Genomic DNA, 14,026 nt, shown 5'->3' with positions numbered 1-14,026 from the left:
GGCAGGGCCTGGCAATCCTGGCCTGCTCACCCTGCAGTAATGAGGATGAAATGCAATCAGATAGGTACATATCCTGGGGATGGAGGCAGTTATACCCACAGAGGATAGGGTTTTTACATCTTGTTCATCCAGGGCCCCAGTAGCAGTTCTATGGCCTAAAAAAGCTAAGGCGGCTAGGACTCAAAAGGGATAGGATCTGCCTCCCAGGCATAAGCTTAAACAACTCACTCACTTGCTGAGTCTCAGTGGACTCATCTGCAAAATGGGGACAATAATTCTGGAGTGAAGACCAACGTGGGGATGCATTAAGGAAGATGGCTGCTACAGAGGCATTCTCTCCAATTCTGCAGGTGGTAGGGGAAAAAAAGCCATGACATCAGGTAGGTCTTTCAAGAAGATGTGGGGTTGTGAGACTACCATGGTAGATCAGACTGCTCTGGGTGGCTGGGAATGTGTGTGGCGCATAAGGGAGGCTATTGGAGAGGGCCAAGTTCCCACAGGAAGGCCACTCAGTGCTTAGTTGGCCTCGGGCAATCAAGGCCATGCCTAAAGCATGCCCAGTGGCATACAACAGACAGCTACATGTGGCCCCCACAGCAAGATGTAAAAGCAGCCCCTTTGCCCAGGTGAGGACCAGGAGGCTGAGGAAGGCTGGACCCTGCCATTCAGCATTGACAGAGTCAGATCTGGAGAGCGAAAACATGTCTGTGGGCTCTGAGTCAGCTCACCCCTCTGCCTAACCTCAAGGCACCAGCAGGCTAAGGAGGCCTTTAGAGGGAGATGGGAGACAGTTGTCAAAAGCCAACGGGGGGCTTCCCTGGTGGCGCAGTGGTTGAGAGTCCACCTGCCGATGCAGGGGACACGGGTTCGTGTCCCGGTCCGGGAAGATCCCACTTGCCGCGGAGCGGCTGGGCCCGTGAGCCATGGCCACTGAGCCTGCGCGTCCGGAGCCTGTGCTCCGCAACGGGAGAGGCCACAATAGTGAGAGGCCTGCGTACCGCAAAAAAAAAAAAAAAAAAAAAGCCAACGGGGACAAAGTGGTAGTCATGTGCTAGGAGCCAGATGATTTCACCATTTCACCTATTTCAGGCTGATTTGGGAATGGAGAGGGAGAAACAGGATGAGTGAAGCGAGAAAAGAGGTCTTGCGACCACCTCAATGTCAACTTAACAGGTGACCCTGTGCCCCAGGGTTATTTATTCTCTTAAAATACTAGCTCCACAACTGTGGGACCTTGGACAAATCACTTATTCTCCCTGAACCTTAAAATCTCCATTTGCAAATTTGGGAGAAAAACTGCCAACCTATATACGTCAGAGGGTCATTATGAGGACACCTGAGTGGGTGTGTGCCCCTTTCCTGGGCACTAATAAGGCTGTGCCTTGGCAATGTGGTACTCAGGTGAGGAAGAGAAACAGTCTAGAGCAGCTGTGTGCCGTGGAGTTCAATGCTACAGAGCTCTGAGGCCATGGGGATGGACAAAGGACTGGAAGGCCCTTCACTCTGCTCCTCCTCTGCACCAGAACAGCTTTGCTTTTATTTGTTAGGAATTGAGGTTCCATGGAAGATTTCAATTGCAGAAAAGAGTTTTGCTGCTCTACAAAAGACTGAAAACTACTGGTGTAGAGGGAGTGACGTGGAATCATGTATAATTTGGTAGTGAGAGAAGGAGAAAGCACAGAACCACGCATTTTCTGCTATGTACCATGAGCCTGGTATTTCCCCATGTTGTCTCACTTAATCCTCACAACTGCCCTTGCTGTGTCGTTATCCTCAATTTACAGATGAGGAAACTCATCTTTGGAAAGAATAAGGAACTGGCCCTAGATTACATGCTAATTAAGAGGCAGAGTTGGGAAAGCACACCCAGGGGTGATCTTCAGAAGTTCTTATGTTTTTCAATATCCTTTGACAATCATTTTTTGACTTGTGATTCTATGAGGCACTGGGAATTCAGCCATGCGTGAGACAGTCTCTGCTCACTGACTTGAATCTGCCAGGGGAGACGGACATGCAAACAGGCTGTTTAATTCTGAGTGCCAGTGACAAGAGGTACAGGGAAAAAAGCACAGAGTGCTCTGGGAACCCAGACTGGGCCATCAGGAGGTGGTTGCCAGAGAAGGCAGGATCTCACTGAGCACTGAAGGGTGAACAGGATTATCCTGGGAAGTGTGAGACAAGCACTTTCTAGACAAAAGGAAATAGAAAGGCTGGGAAATGGGAACAGGCGAAATATTTAGGGAATGCAAACATTCAGAGGGACAGCTGGAGCACAGATTTCTTCTGGTGGGGGGGAGTGGGCAGGAAGCCAATAGGGGCAGACTGAGAGATGAAGCTGGAAAGCTAAGCAGGGGCTGGATCCTCAAGAGCCCTGCAGGCCATGCTTGAGCCTGGATTTGACCCTAAGGGCAATGTTCAGCCACGGAAGGCTTTTTAAGCAGTGGCAGTAGGGTGTGAGCTACTTGGGAGGTAGCACAGCCAGGACTTTTGGTTACGGGGCGGGGAGAGAGAATGAGATGAGTCATGAAATCAACATCAACAACCACTACTGCTGCTGCAGCAGCTACACTGACCAAGCGTTCACTCTGCCCAACCTTTCTGTGCATCACTCCATTTTATTCTTGCAAAAGCCTTGAATTAGGTTCTACGGTTATTCTCATTTTATGGAGGAAGAAACTGAGGCTTAGAAGTTAAGTGATTTGCCCAAGGTCATACAGCAAATATGGCAGAGCCAGGTTTCAAACTGGGGTCCAATTCCAAGGACCGCTGCTCTCCATCACCATGATGTAGTCCTCCCAGATGGCACCTGGGGTTCTGGTTCAGGCAACTGGGTGGATGGTAGTGCCGTTAACTAGACAGACAACGGAGAAGGAAAAGCGGGCTCTTTGGACAAAGATGACAAGCTCAGTTTGGTATATGCTGAGTTTGGGTACCTGCAGGACATGTGTGAGGAGGTGCCCAGCAGCAGGAGATGTCACCATGAAGCACAGGGAGGAAATAGGTGGACATAATGACCTGGGAGGCAACACTATCTAGATGGCTCTTTCCCAAGGACCTGTCCTCAAGGGGGAGGGCCAGGCAGAGGAAGAGGCGCTCACAAAGGAGACAGGACAGAGGGCAGAGAAGAAGAGAGAAATGTGGAGAATGTGGCCTCCCCATTGCCCTTTCCCCACCCCCACTTGGCTGAAGTTGGAGGAGCCAAAGAAAACAGTGTTTGAAAAGGAGAACAAAGTGTGAGATGTTGCCTAGTGGAAAAGAAGATGGAACAGGAGAGAATGATTTGGCAACAAAGAACTCATTGGTGGCTCTGTGGAGCAGTGGAGGTGGAAGACAATTTGCAGTGAGCTGACAATTGCAGAGTAAATGCAGATGACGTTTTTCTGTGAAGAGGAAAGAGACTGGGGTAGTGTGAAGTTGTATGCTCAAAGGACAGTCTTCTTTCAAAAAAGAGAGTACTGGGCACAGTGAACTGCTGATGGGAAACAGCCCAGAGAGGCTGGAGCCACACAGCAGGAAGCCGGTGTTAGACTGAGGAGGAGGAAGGACTGCACAGGCCTTAGGTAGGAAAAGGGCTAACTCTTCCCTCATGACAAGGAAGTCTGCAGGTGGGGTGGTAAGACATTGAAAGAGTGCCTGTCCACTTGGCTTTTAATCCTTGTTGAAACAGTAAGTAAGGTTATCTGCCAAAAAATAAGGTGGGGGTGGGGAGAGCCTGGCAGTTGGAGCAGAATGGAGGTCTGACAAAGGGACTGGGGAGAATGGAAGTGACGAGGAGCCAGAAGACTAGAGAGCAGCAAAGTGGGGGCTCAGGCACTCGGGAGACCACTCGGCCTGGGTGCCACAGATAGATTCAATCCAGTGCCTTCCTCAAGGTGTAGAAGGGGAGAGGCAGGCTGGGGTCGAACCCAGGACTGGTTTTTCTGAGCGGGTGTAAAGGAAGGGCAACGGCGCAAGGAACTAAGAGGACTGGTAGGAGAGTGAATGAATGATGGTCAAGGTAAGGGAAGAAGGACAGGAGACAGTCTTCAGTGGATGAAGAGGAGTGGTGGTGGGAGGTTGCAGATGACATAGCCAGGGGTTGGTTTCAAAGGAGCAAGGGTTAGGACATGAGAGAGAGAGAGAGTCATGGTCCAGAAATTGTATGAGGGAGCAAAAAAATACCCAGCTTTACCTGTCTCCCCAGGTGGGTAGTGGGTGGATGGTTCTTGGTGGAAGCTGTGTTTTTGATGGACTGTAGTTAAGTCTGGGAGGTGGAGGAGGGGTACTGGGGAGGAGGTTGATGTATAAACAGATAATGACCATGATCGCTAGTTATAGGATATCAGAACTACCCGCTTCTGTGTTTGTGTTGTATCTTGGCCTCTAGACTGGGCAGGGCAGACAGTAGCTGTGCAGGAAGTTTCTGAACGAGTAGAGAATGATAAAAGGCAGACTAGAGAGACGTGCGAGGTGCAGCCGTAGCACAGCGGAAGATATTACCTGAGGAAGACTGCAAAGAAGGAAACACGTGAATTGGGCTTGGGAGGAGGTTTTCAGAAGGAAAACGAGGGGGCAGACATGAAGGAGAAAGGATATCCAGGCATAGCGATTTATGAAAAGCACACCAGGCCTGGGAACTGTGAAGCGTACTTGCTGGGACCTAACTAGGAACCACTGCCTTGGGAGGCCAGGAAAGGCCAAAGAGACCACTGTTGCCCACTGCACACTTCTGGCCAGGCAATGCTGGCCAGGAGACAGAAAATGCTGACCATTTTCTGAAGGCAGTGGTGGGACCCTTTGGCTTATTACTTCAGGCTGCAGAGAAGGGGTCCTGGTTTGTCCTTTGGTTTGGAAAAAGATGGAGAATCATTGCTGCTTTCCAGAGCACCAGGGCTGTTTGACCACCCAGGACCTGGAGCTAGCTAGTTGTCAAACCCATTCTCTTCGGCTGAGCTCCTGAGTGTGGCACTGTGCAGACAAAGCTGAGGGCAGGCAGGCCAAGAGGTGATGGGGTGGCAGGGGTTGAGCCATCAAACTGTGGTGCTTGCCTGGCAGCAGGGTTGCCCAGGAATAGCTCCCCTGGTTCTATCCTCAGCCTTCTGGGAGGAGCTCACTCAGCCCTCAGGCTGGGTCATTCCCATAGCTTCAATTACATCCCCATGCCAGCAACTCCCAGACCCACACCTCCATCTCCACTTGGACGTCTCATGAGAATCTCTGAGTCACCGTGTCCCAACTGAATTCCCAGTCTTCTGCCAATTCCACCCTTGCTCATTAAAGGTACGCCATCCTGACAGTCACCCTAGCAAACACCTGGGAGATAATCCCAAACTCCATCATCTCCTTGTCCTGCAATCAGATCACCTGCCTCCTCTGAAAAACCCATCTCTCTTGCTCCAGGCCCATTATCAATCATTCCTCTCCTGGTTCTTGGTTCTCCAGCCTGGAGTATTACCCCTCCAGGCTACCTTCCATACTGTCACACCGTAATCTTGGGATGCAGATCTGGCGAGTGCATTCTGTGATTAAAGCCCTCCAGCGACCACCCCACCCCCCTGCAGCTGCAGGATCAAGTCAAAGCCCAAGAGGCCCTTCCCTCACCTCCACTATCTCTCCTACCTCTCTTGGGTTTGAGCTCTGGCTTCACAAAGGTGCTGTGGACGTGCTATTCCTGCTGCCAGGAGGGCCCTCCTGATGAATCTGTACTCACCCCCTACAACTCAGCTCCCAAGGCAGCCTCGTTGTACAGCCATTTCCAGCACGCCCAGGCAGGACGGGGGGCTTCCCTCATCCCAGCACTTGTCACACACTAACGTGCTTGTCCAGTTTTGTGTCAGTCTCTCCACTGGACTGAGTTTCTCCAGGGTGAGAACTTAACTGCATCATATTTTAGCGCCCAGTATTTGCAGAAGTGTTTGCTGAATGAATACCTGACTGAAGCAAGTCCTGGGCTTTGAGGAATCCAGCAAGCGGCTTCTGACGCTATGACTTGTTTTTCCTCCAATCACTGGCCCCCAGGCTCCCTCACCCTGATGCCTCCCAAACTTATTCAGACCTTCCCAGAGCAGAGAGCCGCCAGCACCATTCATGCCCCAAAAGTCCTGGGGGTTGGGGCGAGGGATTCCTCGGGGAGAAGAGGTGGTAGAGCTGGGCTCCCGCCACACCCACCTTCTTTTTCAGTTTGTGCCGGGCCCGCTTGGCGGCCCTGGCGCTGTTGGGGACTTTGGGCTCCGTGCTGTTGATGAATTCCAGCAGCTCATCCACATCTCGGTGGTCCACGGCAGGCTCCCCAGGGATCCCGCCCAGGGCGCCCCCCTTCATGGGCAGCTCCTCTTTCCGCCTGGTCAGCCTTGAGCGGAGCTTCTCTCGGATCTCGGTATAATTCCGACTCGTCGGGGCAGCGGGTGGCTGGGGGAGGGGGAGGTGCTGACGTTACACCCTGGGCCTGTGAAGCCCGTAGCACTCCCACCCGCCGGCACCAAACGTGGTGAGAAGCGAGACAACTGTTCTTTCTACCACAGCCACTAAGGCCAAATGGCTTCACCCTCAGCCAGGCCCGGAGCCAAGGCAGTGGTGGGTGGAGGGAGTGAGAGGTACGTAGCAGTGTTGGGAGCACAGTAACTTGGGAGCCAAGAAAGCAGGTTTGAGCCCAGGCTTTGTCACTCAGAAGCTGTATGACCTTGGGCAGGTTCACTGAGCCTTTGTGAGCCTCAATTTTGTCATCTCTAAAATGAGGATAACAACCGCTAGCTCAAAGGTGACTAGCCATGTAATTACTTTCATTTCTTCTGTCCTCAACTGCTCTCCCTTAGCCAGCAGCCCTTCCCTCTTCATCTTATGAGACTTCTGAACTGCTTTCTCCCCATCCAGAGACAGCATGTACTCTGCTCTGAGCCTCCTTCCTGGCACCACCTGTGTTCACTACCTGGCCCTCGGCTGGCTCTCACACTGGGGACTGAGAGCTTTTGCTTCCACTCTGCCTTCATCATGCACAAGCCTTCACTTCTCTGTGATTACACACGTATACATACTCATCAGAATCATAGCTTTCCTCTGCCACCTCCTTTCTTTTTGCCTAAGGAACAAAAGTGAATCTTAAGAGAAACCATGAGAAGAGCAAAGGCAGCAAAATGTTGAGAAATCTCTACCTCACCAATGTGCTGTGAGGATCAAGCGAGTGGACGCTGGTGGGAGGACTCACAGGGTCCAAGCACAATTATTAGCCCCATGAGCAAGGGGGCCTTGGGGAGAGCAGGGTGCTCCTCTGGCTCCCCTCGGCTGGCCACAAGCCCGCTCTGGCCTGGGCGGGGCTCACTCACCGCATTGTGGCCGAAGAACTCACAGTAGCAGCAGTCACAGAACTTCCCATCTCTCTGGTGGGTGGAGGATGAGGTGCAGGAGCTACGCTCTGAGCTGCTGTCCTCTTCCTCGCCCAGCCCCTCGTCTGCCTCGCAGGGCTGGGGTAGCTGGCAGGTCAGGCCACTATGGGTAAACTTGTGCCCCTTGCACCCAGGGTCCCTGCTGATGGGGAAGAAAGACAGGCCCAAAGGTGAGGAAGGGAAGGGCAGGAGCAGGCCACAAGGAGCCCAGGAAGCATCCCCACCATCACCTTCAACTGCCTCATCCCACAAAAGCCAAGGCAGTCAGACCAAATCAGAACCTCACAAAAACAGGGCAAACACTCTCTCTGTCCCTCAGGGCCCAGCTCAATGGCGCTATTCTGGAAAGGTTCCCTGTGCCTCCTGCCCACGCCTACCATGTGAGCCTCCTGGACTCTGAGGACACCAGGTATACCTCTATCCTACAATCACGCTTTATAGCAATGGTCTGTTTACCCATCTTTCTTTCAGATCAGATTGTGTATTCCTCAAGAATAGGGACTATGCCACTTCTATTTTTGGGCCCCAGTGTGTAGCGTAACAACCTTGTACACAGTAGGTGCTCAGTAAGTATGTGTCTGAACAGATTAGTGGACTGATGGCTCCCTGGAACATCCAAAGGAGGTCAATGTCCTTTTACTAAGGCCCTTTTTTCCCCATTTTGTTTGTTTTTGGCCATGCCACGCGGCTTGTGGGATCTTAGTTCCCTGACCAGGAACTGAACCTGGGACCCTGGCAGTGCAAGTGCCGAGTCCTAACCACTGGACCACCAGGGAATTCCCTCTAAGGTTCTTATGATTGAGTCTGAATCACTGGACAGAGCTGCCTTAGCCATGGGGCCTTGAAGTTAAGAAAGCAAATGTGCCTTGTGGGCCACAGACTCTAAGAGCTACTATTTGCGCCAGATACTGTATACAGCATATTATTTCTAACAATCCCCCAAATCCTGCAAAATAGGTGCTGCCATCCCCACATTGCAGTGGAGGAGGCCGAGGCTCAGAGTGCTTCACTGCTTTGCCCAAGGATCAGCTAGGACTCAGTCTGTGTACACAGCTCATGCTCTCTCACTGCACTGCTCTGCCTGTGGATTTCTGGAAGCACCCTGTAATATAGACTATTTTCCCAGGGTAAGGAAGAGACAGGCCTGCAAGGTCCCAGAATTGGAGCCAGAAGAGTCAGAGCCCTGGGTTGGCCATCAGCAGTAGGAGTGCCCCAGGGCTAGGGCCAAGGGAGGCAGGAAGAAGGGTGGGGCAAGGAGCAGGGGTGGGTCAACAGTCCTACTCAGCCTTGAAGCAGTTACAGAAGACGGACCAACCATTGCCCTTCTGCTTCCCATAAGAATGTGGGAGTAAAATCTTTGAGGGGGGGGATGAAACAGGAGGGAAAGGGGCAGGGCACAGCCTTTGAAAGAATGACATAGCCCAAGGACATGACATAAACTGATTAGAATCAAATGGGTCCAAGATGGCACACTAGTTAACTTCCACTAGACCTTGAGCCTCTGTATATGCTTACTGTAACACATCAGCAAGCTAAATGACACACCCACAGGCACCATAACAGTTCCAAGATGGACCAAAAGGATCAAAAAATGGGCTCTGACCCAATTCCTGGAAATCCCCGCCCCTTCCCAGAAGAGCTGGAACACTCCTCCCACTCATTAGCCTATGAAATTACCCACCCCTATAAAAACTGACAACCCCCATACTCTGGGGCCTTTCTCACCTTCTGAGATGGGAGAAGGTGAGGGAGGTTCCACGGGGAAGGAATCATTATCAAGGTGCTTAGAGGACTTTCCTGGCAGTCATGTGCTTAAGACCCGAGCTTCCACTACAGGGGGCATGGGTTCAATCCCTAGTAAGGGAATTAAGATCCCACATGCCACCAGGCATGGCCAAAAATCACACACATGTGATTTACAATATAAAAAGATAAATCTATCTTCTCCAAAAAATTGTATCTTTCATATATATATTAATATAAACTTTCTCAGTACTTAAGAGTTACTTCTAGGAATCTATCTTAAGGACAGAACTCCTGACTCAAACAGATTTGTGTGCAAGGATGCTTATTACAGCCTAGTCTATAACAGTTAAAAACTAGAAATGCCTAAATATCCAGGAATAGGGGAATGATAAACTATGCGAGAGCTGTACAATTAGACACTATATGGCCACTGAAAAGTTTTCTGAAGAATTTTAACTGGGGAAATGATCATGGTATACTGTTAAAAAATAAACACACAAAAATATATAGAATGTGGACCTCGTTTTGTTATTTATATATATTATTTATATATAGAAACATCACGGGACTTCCCTAGTGGTCCAGTAGCTAAGACTCCACACTCCCAATGCAGGGGGCCTGGGTTCGAATCCTGGTCAGGGAACTAGATCCCACATGCCACAACTAAGAGTTCACATGCTGCAATTAAAGACCCTGCATGCCACAACTAAAGATCTCGCATGCTGCAACTAAGACTCAGCGAAGCCAAATACATAAAAAAATATTAAAAAAAAAAAAAGAACATCAAGAAAAAATGTACTGCAGTGTTAAAGTTTAGGTTGCCAGGAATTTTATACATTTCTAAATTTTTCCAAGTTTTTAAATAATAAACACATATTTCTTTTATAATTGAACAAACTATGGAAAAAACATAAACACATTAATTTCTATCCCAAAGGTACCCTTTGCAAAGTTTCCCAAAACTCTTTTAAGTTCAAGCTGTCAGGGAGTTTGCTCTTTGCGCCACTCACCTGTGAGTGCTAGTGAGCTGCTGAGAGCTGGGCGGTGGGAGGAGGGGCCCGCTGCAGTGCCCGCTGCAATGCCCACTACAGGGGTGGCTGCAACCCGAGAATGGTGGAGGCATCTTCAGGAGCGGCATGCTAGTGGAGGGAAGGTGGGGGCTCTGACATGGCCCTGGGGTGTGGGGGGCAGCAGCCATGGCAATAGGGCATTCTGAAACCTGGGCAGGGAAAGGTGCTGCCGGGGTGGTGGGCAGCAGGTGCGGGTGGGGTGGTGAGCCAAAGGATCCGGGGTGAGATGGGATCAGCAGCGCTGGCTGGGGGTGGTGGCCGGTGGGGCTGTTAGGTGGAGCAGTGAGGTCTGAGTGCCGGTGGTGCTCCGAGATGGGGAAAACCTCACCTGTGGGCGGACGGGGGAGAGAGGTGTCAGTGGGAGCCCAGATCTTGGGAAGGAAGCCCAATGACTCATTGCTGCAGCATCCTGCTTACTGTGACCATAGGGAACATGCCTGGGAACAGCCTTTCAGCATGGTGGACTTGTGAGCTTTCGGAAAAGCCCAGCAGTAGCTTGGGCTGGAGAGATTTCTCTTTAGGCAACAGCTGGACAGGCTGAAGTCCAGGCCTGAGAGAGAAGGCACCAGGAATGCCAGCCCCATGCAAGGCCACAACACCTCTGCTGGCATAAACAGGGGATACATGTTCTGTCTCTCAGTGCCTCTTTAGGACCTGCCTGTCAACAGGCATTCCTCAGGCCCAGGGCAGGATCTACAGAAGCCAGTGGAGCAGCAGGTTGAGGCTCTGCCTCTGGGCCATGTGGACTGAGGCAGCCAGGGTATGCCAGACTCCCGGGTGGCCCCAGATTTCAGAGGACAAGTGGGAAAAGGCTTTGATGACTCTCTCTGGCTTATGCACCAAAATAACTGGAATTATGCATTACTCAACTCACAATTCTGGGGGCAGCACCCCTTTGAAGAATTCAGGTCCTCCATTTAGAAGCAGACAGTAATTCATATTTACACAGTACATCAAAAACCCAAGATTTTTTCTTTGGGTCACTAAGTGTTATCTCAGGGTCTAGAAAAGGCTTACATAGCTGCAAAACTGGCTAATAATCAAGGCAGCTCACACTGCCTATCTCTTGTGGATGGAAGTGCAGTGCTTTTATAAAAGCACCCATGCCCTAGATGGAGAAAAGGAGGCACCCAGGCCCTCTGTGCTGCTGCAGGAGTCAGGTGATCTGATTCCTAATTCCCTAAAGGCCCTTTCAGACTTTCTGTTCAGCCAGTGCTTACCAGGTCCCCTCTTGGATCCAATGGCAACAGCTATCAGAGCCAGTCCTGGGGAAAGGAGTCCCACCAAGACAGTCAAGGGCTAGATTCCCTGCTTGGCTTCCACCAGAACAGCTCCACTTTTACTTATTGGGTTGGCCAAAAGAGTTTGTTCAGGTTTTTCCATAAGGTGTTATGGAAAAACCCAAACGAACTTTTCGGCCAGCTCAATATTTTAATAACCGATCTTCTGATTGTTTGAACAAGCAGTTAGGAAAACAGAGCTCTCTCCACTTATGGGGCCTGGCTGTCTTCCGAGCTTGAAGACTCACCAGGGATGGAAGGAGGACTCCCGAGAGAGCTGCCTGGCATGGCCCCACTGGAGTGCGGGGAGTTCCAGAGGCCCGAGAGCTTATGTGCTGACAGGAACGAGCTGGGATCCCAGTCCCCTGAGTTCCCATGGCAGGAGGACGACGAGGATGAGGATGATGAAGAGGAGGACGAAGAGGAATGAGAGTCACCCCCACAAGACTGCGATTCGCAGGATGTGTGTGACAAGGAGATCTGGGGAAGGGGGAAGAAAAAGGCTCATGGTAAAAGGGGAAACATCAGAGCTAACCCTCTGCTGCCTCAGCTTCCCCAGGGACACCTCCTCCTCCAGGCCCCCATGCCATGGCCAAAGCACAGTTCCCACAACTAAAGGTTCAAGGGCAAATGCGGGCCAGGCCTTTGCTAAGAGGGGCTGTGGTGCTCCCAGTGAAGTATGTGGATATGATGAGAGAGATTCTGGTAATGGCAGAGACTGCCTGTTAACTGTGGGCCTTTGGGGAGTCCTGAGAGCTGGCAAGGAGAGGAACAGTCTTTAAATTAGGAGTCCTGAAGCTGAACTGATTCTGGGTAAAAGAGAGGGGCTGGGGGGAATAAGAAACAAGGAGTCGGACCTCTGTGATTCAGGAGATAGCACTTGGACAGCTTCTAGGCATCTTGGAAGCCTTCTAATGGAGGCACATTGCAGACCCTCAAACTGACCTTTGCCCTCCATATCATATTGGTTGGCTTTTGAGCTGCCAGAGAGCTGAAGGCAGCACAGTCACAGGGAAGGGTCAGGATCTCAATCTACCAGTACATCTGAGCCGGCCCTCACACTGTGCACTGTCCTCAGGGGCTGGTGGGCTGCCTGAAACCTCTTTTCTTCCCCCAAATGTGAACCCAAGCTGCTAATGCTGTGTGGATGCAGCCCAGCAGCCTCTTGGCACTTGGGCATAGGTGCTGCCTGAGGAGAGCCACCTGAGAGGACAAGGCAGCAACGGCTCAGCAGCCTGACTTCTTTGGGCAGGCAGCGCTCCTGCATTCAGGGACCCCTTCTCAGCGGTTACCTACCGCCACTGCATGTTCTCGACCTGTCTGCCTTTCATCTTCCTCCATGCTCTTTCGGCAACTCTGGCAGACCCATAGAGGCATCTCGCCTAGGAGATTCTTGACGAGCTTTGGCATGAAGTCAGGGGGCAGCTTCTCACCCTGCAACACCAGTCCATTTTGGGAAGGGCCTTCTTCCCAGCCTTTGCGTTCCCGGTGACACAGCAGGCAGCAAGTCTGCACAGACTGGCTGGAGGTGGGGGGAACCTGTCCAACAGACAGAAACAGGGTTTCCCAGAAGGGGAAGGGCTCTGCTTAGAAATAATATTAACAATACTAATGACATCACTTATTACGTGCCAGGCACTGGGTTAGGCACTTTATTTACCAAATTTTAGTCCTTGTAACAGCTCTGCAAACTAGGTGTTATCATTCTTCTCTTTTTTTTAAAAGAAGAAACAAATTTCAAGAAGTTAAATAAGTTGCCCAAGGTTATAGAGTTAAGTGAGTGGTTGAACTAGGATTTGAACCCTAGTGAGGCTGACTCCAAAGCTCATGCTCAAATGCCCTAATGCCCCGATGTCCCCAAATCTTGAAGGTTAATGAGAAGATGGCCCTTCCTTCTCTGGCATGTCTGGGAGATGCCACAAACCTTGGGAGTCTGTGAAGTCTACAGACCAATCCCCACCTGAAAGAAAAAATGTTTCAGTTAATGCAGTTTGGGGGAACATGTGGGTTTCCTGAAGAGCTGCACAATTCCATTAGGATCACAGCAGCATTTTGGAGGAGCCAGTCAAAGAGTTATCAACTCAGTTGAAAACTGAGTTGGAGGGTAAGGCAAATCCTGGTGCTTCTGAGAGGCAGTGAGGTATGGTGAAAAAACCCTGGGCTTCGGGGGTCAGACTGACACACATTCTAATCCTTCCCTGACCACAAATTAGCTGGGTGACCTTGAGCAAGTTATTGAACTTCCTGAGCTCTGACTTCCTACCTACCTTGCAGAGTTGTGAGGGTTCGTGCCTAGATAGGGAAAGTGCCTAGCCCTGTGTGTGCCGATAGCATGGTCCCAGTACACGGTAATTATTATTTGGATTTTGTTTTTCCCTTCTAGGACAAACTTTACCTAGAAATATAAGTCTACAGGTTTTCTGTCACATTGAGGGGTACTGACTGGGAGACTGATTGTGTCTAATGACCCCAATTAATGGCTTTCCTATATCCTGCAACTTTGTACTATAGTCCCTTCTCACTCTGACAGTCACGTCACTTTCTTCAGCCAACGGGATGTTAGCAAACATGC

General features: G+C 50.8%; 1 protein-coding gene and 1 non-coding gene across 15 annotated transcripts in view; both read right to left on the bottom strand.

Moving 5' to 3' along the window:
* Window positions 1–14,026, bottom strand: part of FAM193B (family with sequence similarity 193 member B) — a 31,542-nt gene that overhangs the window by 4,498 nt on the left and 13,018 nt on the right. For 7 of the 14 annotated variants that reach the window (XR_004479566.2, XM_033414858.2, XM_033414861.2 and 4 more), the window contains 5 exons: window positions 12,751–12,993; window positions 11,703–11,934; window positions 10,115–10,502; window positions 7,299–7,500; window positions 6,148–6,387 (listed from right to left, as the gene is read on the bottom strand). Coding sequence is in view for 13 of the 14 variants with exons in the window: in XM_033414858.2 (XP_033270749.1) it covers window positions 6,148–6,387; window positions 7,299–7,500; window positions 10,115–10,502; window positions 11,703–11,934; window positions 12,751–12,993 (1,305 nt within the window). In the remaining variant the exon portion in view is untranslated. Of the gene's footprint in view, window positions 1–6,147; window positions 6,388–7,298; window positions 7,501–10,114; window positions 10,503–11,702; window positions 11,935–12,750; window positions 12,994–14,026 lie in introns of those variants that run through there. The other 7 variants (XM_033414866.2, XM_033414868.2, XM_033414869.2 and 4 more) reach the window with 5 other exon arrangements.
* On the bottom strand, window positions 8,062–8,134 carry TRNAA-UGC (transfer RNA alanine (anticodon UGC)). The gene has a single exon. It is a non-coding gene; the product is annotated as a tRNA-Ala (tRNA).

The sequence above is a fragment of the Orcinus orca genome, chromosome 3, assembly GCF_937001465.1.
Source record: "Orcinus orca chromosome 3, mOrcOrc1.1, whole genome shotgun sequence".
Lineage (NCBI taxonomy): Eukaryota > Metazoa > Chordata > Mammalia > Artiodactyla > Delphinidae > Orcinus > Orcinus orca.
The sequence above is the reverse complement of the archived record's forward strand: the minus strand, read 5'-3'. Positions and strand labels throughout refer to the sequence as shown.